Source organism: Peromyscus leucopus, chromosome 23 (genome assembly GCF_004664715.2).
Source record: "Peromyscus leucopus breed LL Stock chromosome 23, UCI_PerLeu_2.1, whole genome shotgun sequence".
Lineage (NCBI taxonomy): Eukaryota > Metazoa > Chordata > Mammalia > Rodentia > Cricetidae > Peromyscus > Peromyscus leucopus.
The window spans coordinates 43293694-43313839 of NC_051082.1; the positions used below are offsets into that span (position 1 = coordinate 43293694).

The following is a 20146-nucleotide window of genomic DNA, read 5'->3' on the forward strand; positions in this document are numbered from 1 at the left end:
AGAGAAAAACAATGACATCATGAGGTCTGCAGGCAAATGCATGGATCTAGAAGAAATCATCCTGAGTGAGGTAACCCACACTCAGAAATACAAATATGGAATGTACTCACTCATAGGAGGATACTAGAGGTTGAACAAGGATGACTGGACTGCTACTTACAACATCAGGGAGGCTACCTGGAAAACAGTACCCCAAGAAAGACATGAGGATGGCCCAATAATGGAGAAATGGCTGAGATCTACATGAACAGCCTGGACATGAGTGGGAATAATGAAGGGCGAGGGTCAAGGGAAAGAGAGTTTGGGGATCGAGAGATCCCAGCTGGATCAAGAACTGAGAGGGAGAACAAGGAATAGGAGACCATGGTAAATGAAGACCATATGAGAAAGGGAAGAAACAAAGTGCTAGAGAGGCCGACAGCAATCCACAAAGATACCCCCACAAAAGACTGCTGGCAATGGTTGAGAGACAGCTGGAACTGACCTACTCTGGTGATGGGATGGCCAAACACCTTAATAGTCATGCTAGAAACCCCATCCAAGGACTGAGGAATCTGGATGCAGAGACCCAGGGCTAGGCCCAGGGTGGTGCTCCTGGAATCCAATTCGCAAGAAAGAAGGGTTTATATGAGCAAGAATTGTTGAAACCAAGGTTGGATAAAGCACAGTGACAAACAGCCAAATGAATGGAAACACATGAACTATGAACCAATGGCTGAAGGCTCCCCAACTGGATCAGGCCCTCTGAATAGATCTCTGAAGTATTTGAAGGCCACCTGGCCAAACATCCTAATTGTCATGCTAGAAACCCCATCCAATGACTGAGGGAACTGGATGCAGAGATCCATGGTCAGGCCCCAGGTGGAGCTCCTGGAGTCCAATTGGTGAAAAAGAGGAGGGTTTATATGACCGAGAATTGTTGAGAGCAAGGTTGGATAAAGCACAGGGACAAATAGCCAAACGAAAGGAAACACATGAACTATGAACCAATAGCTGAGGAGCCCCCAACTGGATGAGGCCCTCCGGATAAATAAGACAGTTGATTAGCTTGATCTGCTTGGGAGGTATCCAGACAGTGGGAGTGGGTTCTGTCCTCAGTGCATGAGCTGGCAGTTTGGAACCTGGGGCTTATACAGGGACACTTGGCTCACCCTGGGAGGAGGGGACTGGACCTGCCTGGACTGAATCTACCAGGTTGAACTCAATCCTCTGGTGATTCTTTGCCATGAAGGAGATGGAAATGGGGGTGGGCTAGGGGGAAGGCAGGGAGTTGGGTGGGAGAGGGGAGAACAAGGGAATCCATAGCTGATATGTAAAATTAAATTTAATAAATAAATTTAAAAAATGAAAAAAAAACCACTTAGCCACAAGCCATTTTCATCAAGAAGAAAAAAAAAAATATATATATATATATATATATATATATATATATATATATATATATAATTATTTCATTACCCTCTCTGTGTCCTTCCTCCTAGCCTTCCCATGCTAAACCTCCACTCACTCTCAAATTTAGGGGCTCTTCTTTAAATATTTTTATTACATACACAAATAAATAGTCATAAATATAACCTACTGAATCTACTCAGTTTAGCCTACTTGTGCCTGTTTCTGTGTTGGCAACTTAGTATTGGACAAACAATCAGGGACTCATGCCTTGGAAAGACTATTTATTTTTTTCTCTCTCTCAGATGACCTGAACTACCTGGATCTCTTCATATATGGCTGAGTTCTCATCAAATTTTCCACATCTATGTTGGAATGTCAACTGTTGTTGGGTGAATTCAGGTCTTGATTAGTTAGCCGTGTAGATGAGATTTCATGGTTGTGGCTTGTCAGTCACAGAGGGAAGATACAATAAACATAATATATTCTGTATGCATATACACCATGATTTTAGAAAGTGCCTCAGGCTGCTTCCTATAAAAGCATTTCTGAGACTGGCGGTGGTGGCGTATGCCTTTAATCTCAGCGCTCGGGAGGCAGAGCCAGGCGGATCTCTGTGAGTTCGAGGCCAGCCTGGTCTACAAAGCGAGTTCCAGGAAAGGCACAAAGCTACATAGAGAAACCCTGTGTCAAAAAAAAACAAAAAAAAGCATTTCTGTGAATTAGTAGGAAGCTTTTCCTGCATGAATGACTCCTTTACATGTCAAGAATTAGTCCCTTCCTCTGTGCATTCGCTTTAGACCCTAAATTATACTTAGTTACGTTTATGGGAATCCGTGTCTTTGGAATTCTGGGAGTTCATCATCAGCTGAAGAAAGTCCACTCGGTGCTAAAAGGATAAAGAAAATTTAAAAACAGAAAGTGGGTTTCAGGGCAAAAATAAATATGAAATGTAGAAGTTTAACTCTCATGTGAGGAAATAGCTCATTCAAGAATTCAGCTAATGTTGTCTGAATTACTAGTAACACAAAACACTGACCCATAGGTTTGCAGGAACAAAAAGTTCATCATAAGGCCAGTTGTGATGGCACACACTTTCATAACAGCACTTTAGGAGGCAGGCTCATCTTTGAGTTTGAGTCCAGCCTGGTCTATAAAATGGGTTCCAGGATAGCCAGTTTTACTCAGAGAGACCTTGTCATGAAAAAATATCTTTTTTAAAAGGCTATCAGAGTAGTGTATCATGCTGCCATGTCCAACACCATTTCTCATAGCTTTTCCTCATTCTAAGCATCTGTGGCTATTGATGACAGACTCCTGGCTGGATGGTTGTAGTTTCTTCTCCTTGACATACTGTTTTCCAATATCTCAAACTCATCAACTGATGTTTCTTGAACTGATTGCTAGGTTTCATGTGATTGCCTACTCTCTTAGAGTTGCTATTGCTGTGAAGAGACACCATTACTTTGGCAACTCTTATAAATAAAAACATTTAACTCCAGGGGCTCACTTACAGTTTGGAAGTTTAGTCCATTAGCGTCATGGCAGAAAGCAAGGCAGTATACAGGCAGACATGATGCTACAAAGGTAGCTAAGAGTTCTTATACCTTGTCAGGCAACTAGAGGTGGTCTGAGACACTGGGCATGGCTTAAGCATATATGAGATCAAAGCCCACCTACACAGTGACACACTTCCTCCAATAAGGCCACTCCTACTCCAAAAAAACACACCTCCTAATAGTGCTACTCCCTTTGGAGTCAATTTCTTTCAAGAAACCACAACTACAAATATTACAAACCCCAGAATACTAGCAAAGAATCAATGGCACCACCTCAGACATGATGCTGACACTCTGACAGCCTTCTGTCAGCATTTTTTCTGCCAACATCCTTATACTTAATCCAGCATGTATGCTGTATAAAGCAATACTGAGTTATACAAGTGGCAATCTCAATGCTCAAAGATATTGGCAAAATTCTAGGCATATTACAAATTGAACAAACCAAATATATCACATATCTGAAGAGGGATTTCTATCAGGAATGTGTGTCTTTTGAAATCATTACCATAGGAATAAAATAAACTTTTTCATATTTTACCTCTTGGGTATTTTCAAGTCGATCTTTTTTGGTCTTTTCTATAAATTTCTTAAAAAATGATGTAGCATCACTGGGGAACATGCAGATGTTTAATTTGTTATATATTCTGGAAAGGAATGGAAAGAGCGCTGTAGGGAAAAGAAAAAATTATTAAAATAAAAATGTAAGCTTTTGACAGTTATTTTATTCATCAATTGCAAAATTTCAACAATTTAAGTGAAATATCGAAACCACAGGAATAATTATTGTAGAAATCAGTTAATTGCAAAATATAGATAGTGTATCACTCCTAAAAGTAATTGAATTTTAAATAAAAACACAAAAAGAAGAGTTCAGCTCCAGGAAGATTCAGAGTGCAAATTCTATGAAATATTTATCAGATAATTCTTACCAGTTCTTCACAGGCATTTCTAAAACTTATAAAAGTAGAGGAAAGTGGAGAATTGAATCTGGTTGATTCTACTGCACTGTTACTAACATCAGAATATATTTTGGGATAGATACATGTGTAGAAATGTGACTTAAATATACCAAAGGTATATTATCAGTAAAACACTTACCAATGGAATGCAGAAACATGAAAAGAATGCTTTTGTAGGCTACCCAATGAGGCACAACACAGAATAAACCCAAATCACAAAAGCAAGCAGAGATGGAGTATTTTGAAAAATTTCACATAAAACTAAGAGCCAACATAGAAATTGAAAGAGTGAGTCTTTACTTAGACAATGAGAGTTTTCTCACTCTATCATTACTTCTACTCCGTGATTAGAACCAAAAAGCAGGTGCATGTATGTATCTTTTGTGCTACAGCATTAATACATAAAACATACATGAAAATAAATTGCATTTGTCTGCTCTGGAGGCTGAGTCAAAGAAACACACATTTGAAAGCAGACTTGATTAGTAAATAGAATCTGTTTAAATATTAAGAAAAATTGCAGTGTTGGTGATGAAAGTCATAGCCTTTTACATACTAGCCAAGCACCATGTCATAAAACTCCAACTGTAGCATTTGGGTTTGAGGAAGAATCTTGATTTAATGTAGGATGGGGCAAGAACTGAATTCTTCCCACTTCTATTGCCCTACTGTAGGGATTAAAAATATTCCTCAACAATATTGACACAGTCCTGTTCTTATACTTTAGTGTTTTCATATCTAATGTAACAAATAATACCAATGATTATAAAGAAAACACCATTTACAAAATAATCAAATTAAATAATCATGGTCCAACCACTGTACACGGGTCCATCATCCCCTATTGAAGTCATGGGGAATGGTCCAGGAAGAACTTGATGCTGAAACTCAACATAAAGAATATTATGGAGAGAGGATTTTTGGGGAGAACAATGCAGAGGCTCTCCCAGTGATGAGATAACCCAATATTCAGGGCAATTACCCCTATTATCCAATAGATCCACTCAATTGCATTTCCTCCTACAGCTATTCCTTTTTTATACCACACCCAAGGTCCATGTAGGAAGGCAAGCCCAGTTTCTCAATATTCACATCTTATGTAATTTTTTGCTTTTGAAAATGTTTTCATTTATCATTTCTTCCATCTTAGTAACACAGACTGTCCTGGTTACAGGACTTCTGTGGCTCAGTTTCATGAGAGATAGGACTGTTCTACATGATATGACTGCATAGTCTTACCTCTCTTTTTCCAGTTTACCTTTAACCCAAACTGTGACATCTTTCTGTACTCCCAGATTCTACTCTATCATGATGTTTTTGCCACTCTTCTAGGTCCCACTTAGTAACACTCATTAATTGCTAATCCCTCCATGACTTATTTCCTATGCTTCCCCTTTATTTCTACTTATATCCACAACATGTAACTTGTCAGTATAGAGAGAATGGAGTATTCCTTTTCTCCATAATACAGTTAGTCCTTAAAGAATGATTAATGACTCCTTTGAAGTCAACTGCTACACTAATTTCATAAAGGATTTGATGATTGATAAGGATCACTGGGAGAAGAGATTGGAGCCCTAAACACAAGCCTAAGAGAAGAAAACATCATTTCAACCCTACTACAGGCAAGTCTTTCCTGAACATTGAAAAAACTCCAAATGAAGGGAGAAAGATGAACACATGACTGTCTCCTGAATTAATCCCAAGGAAACACCAAAAGATGAAAGAAATAAGGAAATTGAATCTACATATTAAGATGGAATTTGCTAAAGAGATAGATATACAGAAGAAAAACAAAATGAAATGATGACAGAAATTAAAGTTTCACTAAGTCAAATACAAATTTCTGTGGAAAGGATCAGAAATAGAGTGGATCACAGAGAAGACAGAATGTGAGGGCATGAAGACAAGGCAGAATAATAAGATCATTCAGTCATTAACAGTGATCACTTTGTTAAACATTTCTAAGTTTTGACTATATAAGAAAAAAAGTCTATGACGTCCAGCATAGAGCAATGACAAGAATTCCATGTCAAGAAAATATTATCAATAAAATCGTAGAACTGGAGTTCCAGGCTGATTGAAAGAAATGTTCATCAAGATCCAAAATAGATAAAAAGTATAAAACAGATGAAAAAAGACCAGAGAAGAAACTTCCCATTATACATTAAAAATAAATGTGAATACAGAGAATAAAGAAAGTATACTGGAAGCTTTGAGAAGAAGGACAAAGTCACATATAAAGACAGGTCTATGAGCATAACTCCTAAACATCAAAATTGAAAAAAAATGCCCGGATAGCATAGAAATTTGTATTTCATGTTTGGAAAATAAGTGCTACTGAACAATATGTGATATATATTAAATTCCTATTTATTATAATCACAGGAGAAAAAGATCTATCCATGCTATCTCATCCTATAGAATTTTTCACAATGAATTCTGCTTGCATTACATAATGTAAAGTTTGGATTGGACTGAAGAAAAAAGTAAATACAGCCAAAGGGCTAGAGGAAAAATAATGATACTAAGACACCTGTTAAGAAAAGAGGGCCAAGACCATACCAGACAGGAGAAAAACAATAAAATGTCAGGAATCTTTGCAATTCTTTCAATAAGAAGTCTCGATATTAAAAGTCTATATTCCTTTATCAAAGGAAACAGACTAAGGGTAAATATAGTGATTTAATCTCAACATTCAAGAGCCAGAGGCAGGCAGATCACTATGGAATTCAAAAAATCTTGTCTACGTAGCCAGTCCTAAACCAGTTATGAATACATGGAACCTGTCTTTAAGCTAAAAGATAACTAAATATTACACAGACTAGCAGATTGGATTAGCAAGCATTCTTTTTCTTTACACTAAGAAATGTACCCAAACACCAAATACCAATGTAGGAAATAAGCATGCATCACTATTCCAATATCAAATTAAACCTAGACACATGGATGTAGAAAATCACTTTTTACACTTTAAGAAAACCATCCACCCACACAAATTGCTACTCAAATATATATGCATCAATATGTGCACTCCATTTCATAAAACAAATGTTATCAGCTATTATGTCACAGAATAAATTCTGCAATATAATTTTGAGTGACTTCTACATCCATTTTTAAAATAAATATACTATCCATAACAAAATAACCAGAGAAACATTGGCAATAGATGGCATTAATTTAACTTGGATTCAAGTTTCCTTCAAGATTTGGATGAATGATTCAATATATGTAAATGTATAAATCTAAATCATGACATTAATGACCCAAAGACAGAAATCACATGATTATTTCATAACTATCAAAAAATACCAAGTATCTGGCAATCATGGATGAACACATGTGATATTAAAATTCAAAGGGTGATTAAAGAAACAGATTATACAAGAGTGAAGGTAAGATGAGGCAGATATTTGTCTGTTAATTTTCGATTTGGCAGATCTGTCCAGTGGTAAGAGTGGGGTGTTGAAGTATTCCACTATTAATGTGTAGGGTTTTATATTTGATTTAAGCTTTAGTAATGTTTCTTTTACATATGTGGGTGCCCTTGTGTTTGGGGCATAAATGTTCAGGATTGAATCTTCATCTTGTGTCATCTTTCCTATGAAGGGTATGTAATGTCCTTCTAGATCTCTTTTTATTGATTTTAGTTTGAAGTCTATTTTGTTGGTTATTAGGATGGCTACACCAGCTTGCTTCTTAAGATCATTTGATTGGAAAGACTTTTCCCAGCCTTTTATGCTTAGGTAGTGTTTATCTTTGAATATGAGGTATGCTTCTTGTATGCAGCAGAAAGATGGGTCCTGCTTTTGTATCCATTCTGTTAACCTGTGTCTTTTTATAGGTGAATTAAGTCCATTGATATTAATGGATAATAATGACCAATGATTGTTTATTCCTGTTATCTCTTGGTTGTAATGTTTGTGTGTGTACTTCTCTTCTTTGAGGTTTACTGCTGTGGGGTTATCTATTGCCTGCATTTTTGTGGGTGTATCTGCCTTCCTTAGGTTGTGATTTTCCTACTAGTGCTTTCTGTAGGGCTGGATTTGTGGATCTTAGAAAACTGGGAATCAATCTCCCTGAAGACACAGGCATAACACTCTTGGGCAAATACCCAAGGAATGCTCAATCATACCACAAAGGCACATGCTCAACTATGTTTATTGCAGCATTATTTGCAGTAGCCAGAACCTGGAACCACCCTAGATGCCCTTCAACTGAAGAATTGGTAAATAAAATGTGGTACATATACACAATGGAGTACTACTCAACAGAGAAAAACAATGACATCATGCGGTTTGCAGGCAAATGGATGGAACTAGAAAAAATCATCCTGAGTGAGCTAACCCAGACTCAGAAACACAATCATGGTATGTACTCACACATAAGTGGATACTAGATGTAAAGCAAAATAACCAGACTGCAACTCACAACTCTAGGAGGCTACCTAGTAAAGAGGACCCTAAGAAAGACACAGGGATCACACAATGGCAGAGAAATGGATGAGATCTACATGAGCACACTGGATGTGAGGGGGTAATGGAGGGCAAGGGTCAGGGAAAAGAAAGCTTTAGGGATCTGGTGGTCCCACCTGGATCAGGAACATAGTGGGATAACAAGGAAAGGGATACCATGATAAATGAAGATCCCACAGGAATAGGAAGAAGCAAAGTGCTAGAGAGGTCCCCATAAATCCACAAATATACCTCCACAATAGACTACTGGCAATGGTCATGAGAAAGCCCAAGCTGACCTACTCTGGTGATCAGATGGCCGAACAGCCTAACTGACATGATAGAACTCTCATCTGGTGACTAATGTAAACAGATGCAGAGATCCATGGCCAAGGCCCAAGTGGAGTTCCAGGAGTCCAATCGGTAAGAGAGAGGGGGGATTATATGATCAAGAAATATTGAGACCATGACTGGAAAAAGCACAGGGACAAATAGCCAAGCTAGTGGAAACACATAAACTATGAACCAATAGCTGATGAACCCCCATGAAACTGGATCAGGCTCTCTGGATAAGTGAGACAGTTCATTAGCTTGAACTATTCTGGAGGCCACCAGGCAGTGGGACCAGGTACTGTCCTTAGTACATGAGCTTGCTTTCTTGCACCTAGGACCTATGCTGAGACACTTTGTTCAGCCTTAGTGTAGGGAGGAGGAGGAGACTGGACCTGCCTCACCTGAATCTACCAGGCTGTGATGAATCACCAAGAAGATCTTGCATTGGAGGAGGTGGGAATGTGGTGTATTAGGGGAGGGAAGGCTGGGGAAAGGAGAAAAGAGGATAGGGGAATTCATGGGTGATATGTAAAATTAATATGTATATGTATATGTATATATGTATATATATGTATATATATAATAAAACTATAATTTAAAAAAGCAAAAAACTTCAGCAAAATAAAATAGCAGCACTTAAAAAAAGATGAGGGAGATAATAATTGAGTATGGATATGCTATGAGGACCTCTTTACATTGTATGCTAATAAAAAGAAATCTAAGATCTTAATATAGTTGAAAATAGACTACATACCTTGAAAGAAAATCAATGGATTGAAAAAATCAATTACAAAAAGCTTTCTGGTATTTCTCACAAAGGGATCTTGGGGATTGTTGAGGGAATCCACCTTCACTCCAAATAAGGTACCAGTGATCACATCCATGCTGTACGCCCCAAAGACGCTGAGTAGCGAACCATAGAAGTTAATGTGTTACTCACACAACCTCTGAGGTATGTGACAATTAGTCTGCAATATCATCAACAAAGCCTGAGTTTACAATCATGGTGTTTTCAGCATGATTTTACTACCCATGCCATTTCCAGAAACTTCTCCCTCTTTAGTTGGATGAAAGAGAGGCAGAAGAAATTTGTTTGTTGCTGATATTTTTTCTAAGACACTCAGCAAAACCTCATGATTTACATTGTTGAAAGTTACGTCTATAATATTCTTGTAAAACCAATTACCTCTGATGTAGCACATAAATCCTCCTTCCACATTTCTTAATTCCCACATCCTCAGCTTTCCTAAATATTACTCTTTCATTCTAAACTACATAACTGTCTTCTAAAACATAAAGGATGACAACAGGTAACCTAATTTTGTCTCATGTACACAACGGAGAGAGTCTCAAATGGTATTGTGGGAACTTTTACTTAATGTATGATTCACAGCAGGGTAACTTCATGCCTCTCCCTTACTCTTGATCCGGAATAATTTTAGCTACCTGTCAGGCAGAGGGAGGTCTCCAGATGGAGCTCAGAGTCCCCAGCGAATGCATACATCACTACTCACTCTTTCATGGTGACATTCTTGCCCTTCGCTACTTCCCGACTCATGTTTTTCACCAGTGCGTCTCCATATTCTTGGATGATGTGGAACATCTAAGCACAAAACACAACACAGTCTCATGGTAAATGGCAGCATCTGAGTCCCCAAATAACAAGTCTTTTGAAGTTATAAAAAGATCATAATATTTTAAAAGTACTATATAAGAATAAATCACAACAACAAAACAAAAAAAGAGCATCCTTAGCAATGTAATGATCAAAGCAACAGCTCTCTAAATAGTATATTATTTCTACCAGTCCTCCAATAGATTCTATTACATTTACAATAAAATGTTCTTCATTAACTTACATCCTTCAGTTTTCCACTGCTGAACGTTGGTGTCAGCAATGATCGAATTCTTTTCCATTCTTCATTCTCAGATCTTACTATACCTTTTTTCATAAATCCATCTGGGCCAAGAGACTACAATACCAAGAAAAATAGATTTTGCTCTCCATTAGACTTGTTATCTTAACAGTTATAAAACCTGTATGAAATAGACAACATTCCTTAATAGCTATTAACCCTCTTCTAGGTGGCAGATTTCATGCTATTTCCTCAAACTGGCACTGGAACAATGGCTCAGTGGTTAACACCACTTGCTTCTCTTGTGGAAGACTCTGGTTCAATTCCCAGCAACCACATTAGGTGGTTCACAACTACTAGTAACTGCAATTCGGAGTATCTGTTGCCCTCTTCTGTTTTCTGTGAGTACTTGCACACATACAGTACACATATATACACAGGCACACATACGTAATAAATAAAATATGTAAAATGCCTCAAAATTAAAGATACATACAGCCATCTGTGTGGGATAAAGCTATTTTATTACAATCTTCATTTCAATATGATTCCCTCTGTAGAAAAAAAAAAGGCTTTCTATGTGAAAAGACAGGTAGGAACCCAAAATTATTCTCCAAGTTAGTATAGAAAAATAGATTTCTTAGGTTTCTATTGCTGTGATAAAACAATGAACAAAAGCAACTTGTGATGTAGAAGGTTTATTAATTTTACAATCTTAGGCCACAGTCTGTCACTGAGAGAAATTAACACAGGAACCTGAAGGCAGGAACGGAAGCCAAAGCTTTGGATGAATGCCTCTTACTGGCTTGCTCACTATGGTTGCTCAGCCTAGTTTCAAATACAACCCAGGACTAACTGCCCAGGTTTGGCACCAACCACAGTGAGTTGAGCTCATTCACTAATTAAGAAAATACCCACAGCCTTTCTACATGTAAGCTGATAGATGCCTTTCTCAACTGAGGTTTGTCTTGCTCACTATGTCTAGGTTTGTTTCATGTTGCCAAAATGCAGAACAATAGAGTACATACAGGAGAGCTGATGGGTGATATTGCTCTGCATGCTGTGAATGTGTTGCTCTGTTTGGTTGATAAATAAAATTCTGATTGGCTAGTAGCCAGACAGGAAGTATAGGCAGGATAAGCAGACAAGGAGAATGCTGGGAATAGGAAGGCTGAGTTGGGGGACACCACTGGGAACACATGACAACACATACATAGATTAACAGAAATGGGCTGAGTTTAAGTGTACAAGATAATCAGTAGTAGGCTTGATCTAATGGATGAGCAGTTTTAATTAAATTAAGCCTCTGTGTGTTTACTTGGGTCTGAGCAGTTGCATACTAGGAGGGACACAAGAAAACTTTCAGCAACAGAGGGCTATATTGGTTAACTTTTCCTTAGACCAGCTTTTCACATACAAGCACCTTCAGATTGAGCTACTTTGAAAAGAAGTGACATGACATAATAATCATTAGATTATCACAAATACTAAAGGACTAGGTATTAGTCACCTGAGCATTAATTAAATATCATGGAACTATCTCTCCTTGATTGTGAATTCTGAAATAAAAGCAAAAGGCTCCTGTAATTCTTTTTTCCCAATGGAAAGTTCCTTCCACCATATGCCCCTGTATTTGGTTCTAACTTGGAATATTTCAATAGTTCTTAATGATATAAATACATTGTAATAGAGAGAGGAAAACTTCACATATAAGATAAAAACTGCATCAAACAAACTCTTCATCCAACACCTCACTTGGAAAGAAAGCCTGGTTTTAACATTAAGAAACCATTTTAAAATATCTGTTCTCACCTTTTACTACATTTCAACCTTGTGTCTAGCTATTGCAATCAGAGAAAAAAAGATCAACTAAAAGGCATGTAGATTTCATTGGAAATAGAAATATTTACATATTCAAGGTATGTTATTAGCTGTGTGAAACAAACAAATATTATACACATAAAATTAAGGACACTGAAAGTGACAGAATACTTGCAACTGCTCACACCCAAGTCTCAGGGAACACTGTGGAAGACATGGTGAAAAGGCTGCTAGAGCCAGAGGAGTGCCACAAAGGGCTGGACTCTGGGCGTGACATGGGTATGACTCACATGGACTCACAGATGCTATGGTTACCCACACAAGACCTCTAGAAGATCAATCTAATTTCAGAAATCCAGCACAGATGGGAAAGAGGCTCGGGATGTCACCACCCCTATCTGTGGAGCTAGTAAGAGTTGTAAGAGCATTTTTCCATGTATATCTGTAACACATCTGTACTAAAGATGTGTAGTGCCTGAAATGCCCAGAAAGGGACATCAGGTCCAATGAAATTGGGTTTAGAAATGAGTTTTTGTACCACTTGGATACTAGGAATTGAACCCTGGTCTTCCCTAATAGCAGTTAGTTTTCTTAATATCTGAGCCATCTCTCCATATGTACTATTGTAAAACTGATAAAAAGCATGTCATGGGCACTAGTGTACAAACTACTGTTTGTAGCAGGAATCTCTAAAGGTCTTATTAATAAAATACTCAGGATCCAGGTATTGGGGTAAATGCTGAAAGATTAGAGAAACAAAACAAGCCACAGCTAACCTTACCTCACCACCTTCTCAGCTGATCTTGTTTCCTCAAACTGAAAGCCTCTGAGTCCTCATCCAAATGGATCTCAGCTAAACTGCTTCTAAATGCTAAAAGCTTTAAAGGCTCTGGTTCCTGGTCTTCACACCTTATATGCTTTTCTGCCTCCTGCAACCACTTTCTGGGATTAAAGGCATGTGTCACCATGCCTCGCTGTTTCCAGTGTAGCTTTGAACTCACAGACATCTAGATGGATCTCTGCCTTCAGAATGCTAGAATTAAAGGTGTGTGTGCCACCATTTTCTGGCCTCTGTCTATCTCGTGACTATTCTGTTGTCTGACCCAAGATAAGTTTAATAGTGTGCACAATATATTGGGGAACACAATATCACCACAAATGTTGTTGATACAAAATGGAATGTGATGGTAATCTAATTGCCTTCTAAATTCTTATGTTTATACCTTCAGATCACTGCTGTCAGAGTTTGTCTTAGAAGTTTCATTTACTGCCACTGTGACACCAGTGAAAACTGAAGACATAAGCACACACTGCACAGATTGGGAACAGGTAAGTCCCTGTCTTCAGATTGGGCAGATGCCAGGAGCAAACCCTGTGCCCATCCCCCAAGCCACTGGAGCTCCACAGACCAGCTAGCTGTCTCTTCTCCTGCCCCCTGGCTTAGAAAACAGCCCCCAGTGACACCAGTAAAACCCATGATAAGCCTACCCTGCATTGATTGGAAACAGAAAACAGATCCTACCCAGCACCAAGAGGGAATAGCTGCTCCCTGAGGCAGAGCCCACTGAGGCCCATTGGACTATGATCTGTGCCTTCAGACACAGGACCCCTCAGTGCCAATTGCATCAGGAGCCTGGATTAGACCAAGAGCTCCCATTAGACCAAAAGTGTCAATGGTACCAAAGAGGCTCCCTCAGACATAGACAGCACTTGCATGGAGTGTACGAAGAGATGGGTAGATACCAGTGCAAAAAAATATAGTCAACAACATAAAGACCAATATGACACAATCAGAGCCTAGTGGTGCCACACCAGCAAGAACTAAACATCCCAAAACAGCAGCAGCAGCAGCAGCAGAAAAAGAAGAAGAAGAAGAAGAAGAAGAAGAAGAAGAAGAAGAAGAAGAAGAAGAAGAAGAAGAAGAAGAAGAAGAAGAAGAAGAAGAAGAAGAAATAGACCTTAAAAATGACTTGAGGAAGATGATAGAAGCCTTTAAAGAGGAAATGAAAACTACCCTTAAAGAATTCAAACAAAAGACAAACAAAAAAATTGGAAGGAATCAATAAATCTCTTAAAGAAAGCCAAAAAAAAAAGCATTTAAACCAGTGAATGAAAAAGTCCAAGATTTGAAAAATGAAATAGAGGCAATTAAGAAGACACAAACTGAGGAAAGGCTAGAAATAGGAAATCTGAATAAACAAACAGGAACTACAGACGCAAGCATAACCAACAGAATGCAAGAGATGGAAGAGAGAATCTCTGGCGCTGAAGATACAATAGAGAAAAGAGATTCATCAGTCAAAGAAAACACTGAAACCAAAAAAGTCATAACACAAAACATCCAGGAAATTTGGAATACTATGAAAAGACAAAAAAAAATAATAGGGATAGAAGAAGGAGAACAAGAATGCCAACTCAAAGGTACAGAAAATACACTTAAGAAAATCATAGAAGAAAACATAAAGAAGGAAATGCCTATGAAGAGACATGAAGCTTACAGAACACATAATAGATTGGATCCAAAAAGGAAGACCCCTTGCCTCCTAATAATCAAACCACTAAACATACAGAATAAAGAAAAAATATTAAGAGCTGCAAAGGAAAAAGTCCAAGTAACATATAAAGGTAGACCCATCAGAATAACACTTGAATTCTCAATGGAGACTCTGAAAGCCAGAAGGTCCTCGCCAGACTTTATGCAGACACCTAGAGACCATGGATGTCAACCCAGACTATTATATACAGCAAAAATCTCAATCACCATAGATGGAGTAAACAAAATATTCCATGATAAATCCAGATTTAAATAATACCTATCCACAAATCCAGCCCTGCAGAAAGCACTAGAAGGAAAATTCCAACCCAAGGAAGTTAGATACACCCATTTTATATACAGGCAATAGATAATCCCACACCAACAAATACCAACACAACACTACTAACAAAACATAAGAGGAATAAACAATCACTAGTCATTAATATCCATTAATATTAATGGTCTCAAGTCACCTATAAAAACACATAGGCTGACAGAATGGATAAGAAAAGAGAATCCATCCTTCTGCTGCATACAAGAAACACACCTCAACTTTAAAGACAGATACTACCTCAGTGTAAAAGGCTTGGAAAAGACTTTCCAATCAAATTGACTTAAAAAGGAAGCTGGTATAGCTATCCTACTATCTAATAAAATAAACTTCTAACTAAAATCAATCAAAAGAAATTGGGAAGGATTTTACATACTTATTACAGACAAAATCCACCAAGATGAAGTCTCAATCCTGAACATTTATGTGACAAATACAAGAGCATCCACATTTGTAAAAGAAATATTACTAAAGCTTAAATCACACATCAAACCCCACACACTAGTAGTGGGAGATTTCAACACCCTACACTCAACATTGGATAGCTCTGCAAGACTGAAACTTAACAGAGTAATAAGGGACATAACAGAATTTATGATTCAAATGGACTTAAAAGATATCTACAGAACATTCCACCCTAACACAAAAGAATATACCTTCTTCTTAGCACCCCATGGAACCTTCTCTAAAATTGACCACATGCTTGGTCACAAAGCAAGTCTCAACAGATACAAAAAATTGGAACAACCTCATGTATTTTATCAGACCACCATGGCTTAAAGTTAAATTTCAAACAACAACAAAATTTACAGAAAGCCTACAATCTCACGTAAACTGAACAATTACCAAATGAGTCACAAATGAGTCGAGGAAGAAAGAAAGAGAGAAATTAAGGATTTCCTAGAATTCAATGAAAATGAAAGTACAACATGCCCAAAGTTATAGAACACTATGAAAGCAGTGCTAAGAGGAAAATTCATAGCACTAAATGCCCCCATAAAGAAGTTGGATAAATCTCACAGTTGTGACTTAACAGCACACCTGAAAGCTCTAGAACAAGAAGAAGCAAAATCACCCAGGAGGAATCAATGTCAATAAATAATCAAATTGAGGGCTGAAATCAATGAAATAGAATCAAAGAGAACAATACAAAGAATCAATAAAACAAAGAGTTGGTTCTTTGAAAAACTCAACAAGATTGACAATATCTTATCCAAATTAATCAAAAGGCAGAGAGAGAGAGAGCCTCCAAATTAACAAAATCAGAAATGAAGAGGGAGACATAACAATAGACAAAGAGAAAATCCAGAGAATCAGGTCATACTTCAAAAACCTGTATTCCACAAAATTGGAAAATCTGAAAGAAATGGACACTTTTCCGGTTAGGTACCACATACCAAATTAAATATAGAGCAGATAAACTATTTATACAGGCCAATAAGCATTTAGGAAATAGAAACAATCATTAAAGGTCTCTTAAGCAAAAAAAAAAAAAAAAAAAAAAAAAAAGTTCAGGACCAGATGGTTTCAGCACAGAATTCTACCAGAATTTCAAAGAAGAGCTAATTCCAATACTCTTCAAATTGTTCCACACAATAGAAACAGAAGGAACATTACCAAACTCCTTTAATGAGGCTAAAGTTTCCCTGATACCCAAAACACACAAAGATGAAACAAAGAAAGAGACTTACAGATCAATCTTTCTCATGAACATTGATGCAAAAATATTCAATAAAATATTGGCAAACCGAATCCAAGAACACATAAAAAATTATCCACCATGATCAAGTTAGGCTTCATCCCAGAGATTTAAGGATGGTTCAACATATGAAAAATCTGTCAATGTAATAAACCTTATAAACAAACTGAAAGAAAAAACACATGATCATCTCATTAGATGCTGAAAAAGCCTTTGACAAAATTTAACACCCCTTCATGTTAAAGGTCCTGTAGAGATCAGGAATAGAAGGAACATTCCTAATCATAATAAAGGGAATTTATAGCAGGCCAACAGCCAACATCAAATTAAATGGAGAGAAACTCAAAGTGATTCCACTAAAATCAGGAAAAAAGGCTGTCTACTCTCCCCATATTTTTTCAATATAGTACTTGTGGTTCCAAGTGAGCAACAAGACATAAAACAGAGATCAATAATCCCAACACTCAGGAGGCAGGGCCAGGCAGATCTCTGTGAGTTCGAAGCAAGCCTGGGCTACCAAGTGAGTTCTAGGAAAGGCACAAAGCTACACAGAGAAACCACATCTCAAAAACAAAGCAAAAAAAGATCAAAGTGATAGAAGTTGGAAATGAAGAAGTCAAAATTTCACCATTTGCAGATGATATGATAGTGTACATAAGTGACCCCAAAAATTCTACCAGGAAACTCCTACAGCTGATAAACTCCTTCAGTAATGTGGCAGGATACAAGATTAACTCAAAAAATCAGTAGCCCTCCTCTATACAATGATAAAAGGCCTGAGAAAGAAATCAGAGAAACATCACCTTTTACAATAGCCACAAATGATATAAAAGACCTTACGGTAACTCTCACTAAGCAAGCAAAGGACATGTATCATAAGAACTTTAAATCTCTGAAGAATGAAATTGATGAAGATAACAGAAAATTGAAAAATCTCCCCTGCTCATGGATATGTAGGATTAACATAGTAAAAATGACAATCTTACCAAAAGCAGTCTACAGATTCAATGCAATCCCCATCAAAATACCAACACAATTCTTCACTGACCTGGAAAGAACAATACTCAACTTCATATGAAAAAACAAAAAACCCAGGATAGCTGAAAGAGTCCTGTACAATAAAGCAACCTCTGGAGGCAACACAATCCCTGACTTTAAGCTCTACTATAGAGCTACAGTAGTAAAAAAAAAAAACAGCTTGTTACTGGCATAAAAACTGACATGTGGACCAATGGAAGCAAATTGAAAACACTGACATTAATCCACACATGTATGAACACCTAACTTTTGACAAAGCAGCCAAATTGTACAATGGAAAAAAGAAAGCATCTTCAACAAATGGTGCTGGCATAATTGGGTGTCAACATGCAGAAGATTGCAAATAGATCCACATCTGTCACCATGCATGAAAATTCAATCCAAGTGGATCAAAGCCCTCAACATAAATCCAGTTACTCTGAACCTGATAGAAGAGAAAGTAGGAAGTAGTCTTGAATGCATTGGCACTGGATATCACTTCCTAAATATAACTGTAGTAGCACAAACACTGAGAGCAACAATTAATGGGAACTCTTTAAACAGAGAAGCTTTTGTATGGCAAAGGACCCAGTCAATAAGACAAAACAACAATCTATAGAATGGGAAAAAATCTTCACCAACTCACATCTGACAGAGGGATGATCTCCAAAAGAAAAGAATTCAAGAAACTAGACATAAAAATACCTAACCGTCCAATTAAAAAATGGGCTATAGAGCTAAACAGAGAATTTTCAACAGAAGAATCTCAAAAGGTCAAAAGACATTTAAAGAATTGTTCAGCATTCTTAGTTATCAGTGAAATGCAAATCAAAAGGACTCTGAGATACCATCTTACACCTGTCAGAATGGCTAAGATCAAAAACACTGAAGACAGCTTATGTTGGGGTGGATGTGGAGCAAGTGGAACACTCCTACACTGTTGGTGGGAATGCAAACTGGTACAGCCACTTTGGAAATCAGTATGGTGCTTTCTCAGAAAATTGGGAATTAATCTTCCTCAAGGACCAGCTATACCACTCTTGGGCATATACCCAAGGAATACTCAATCATACCACAAAACAAATTCTCAACTATGTTCATAGCAGCATTATTTATAATAGCTAGAACCTGTAAACCTAGAAGCCTCTCAACTGAAGAATGGATAAAGAAAATGTGGTACATATACACAATGGAGTACTACTCAGCAGAGAAAATCATTTACATCATGTTGTTTGCAGGCAAATGGATGGAACAAGGAAATAACATCCTGAGTGAGGTAACCCAGGCTCAGAAGGACAAATATAGTATGCAATCACTCATAAGTGGATATTAGATATAAAGCAAATATAACCAGACTGCCACCACAGCTCCAGAAAGGCTAGCTAGTAAGGAGGACCCTAGGAAGGATTGCCCAGAGATGGGTAAATCGATGAGATCTACTTGAGCAAACTGGGGGTGATGGGGGGTAATGGAGGGCAAGAGATGGGGATGAGTGGTTAGGGAGGTGTAGTTTCAAACTGGAATGGGAACAGAGTGGGCAAGCAAGGAATGAGATATTATCACAAATGAAGACACAATGGGAATAGGAAGAAACAGAGTGCTGAGGAGGTGGGGTTCGTAGGAATCCACATGGATAACTCCACCATAGACTGCTGGCAGTGGTCGAAAGGGTGCCTGAGCTGGCATACTCTGGTATTTGGATCACTGATACCCTGACTGTCATCATGCAGCCCTCATCCAGTGACTGATGGAGACAGATACAGAGATCAACGGCCAGGTCCCAGGTGGAGCTCCAGGAGTCCAGTTGATGGGGGAGAGGAGGGATGCTGTGAGCAAGGGATATTGATACCATGACTGGAAAGAGGGCAGAGACAACTAGCCAACCTAGTGGAAACTCATGAACTGTGGACCAATAGCTGAGGAGTTCCCATGGTACTGACTGGGCCCTCTAGATAGGTGAGACAGTGTTTTGGCATGGAATGTGTAGGGGCTTCCCAGGCAGTAGGATCAGCACCTGTCCCTAGTGCATGAAATGGCTTTTTGGAACCTAGTATCTATGGTGGGACATTTTGTGCACCCTTTGTGCAGGAGCGAGGGGCTTGGGCCTGCCTCATCTGAATGTACCCAGCTCTGCTGACTCCCCATGGGAGACCTTGTCTTGGAGGAGGTGAGAATGCGGTGTAGAT

The 20146-nt window shown here is 38.1% G+C and overlaps 1 protein-coding gene across 2 annotated transcripts in view; it reads right to left on the minus strand.

Annotated features, from left to right (window-relative positions):
• Positions 1–20146, minus strand: part of LOC114684395 (cytochrome P450 3A13-like) — a 99226-nt gene that overhangs the window by 23803 nt on the left and 55277 nt on the right. For both annotated transcript variants that reach the window (XM_037198477.1, XM_028858959.2), the window contains exons 5-9: positions 10560–10673; positions 10215–10303; positions 9455–9603; positions 3490–3617; positions 2212–2278 (exon numbers count right to left, since the gene is read on the minus strand). In XM_037198477.1, coding sequence (XP_037054372.1) covers positions 2212–2278; positions 3490–3617; positions 9455–9603; positions 10215–10303; positions 10560–10673 — 547 coding nt within the window. The remainder of the gene's footprint in view (positions 1–2211; positions 2279–3489; positions 3618–9454; positions 9604–10214; positions 10304–10559; positions 10674–20146) is intronic.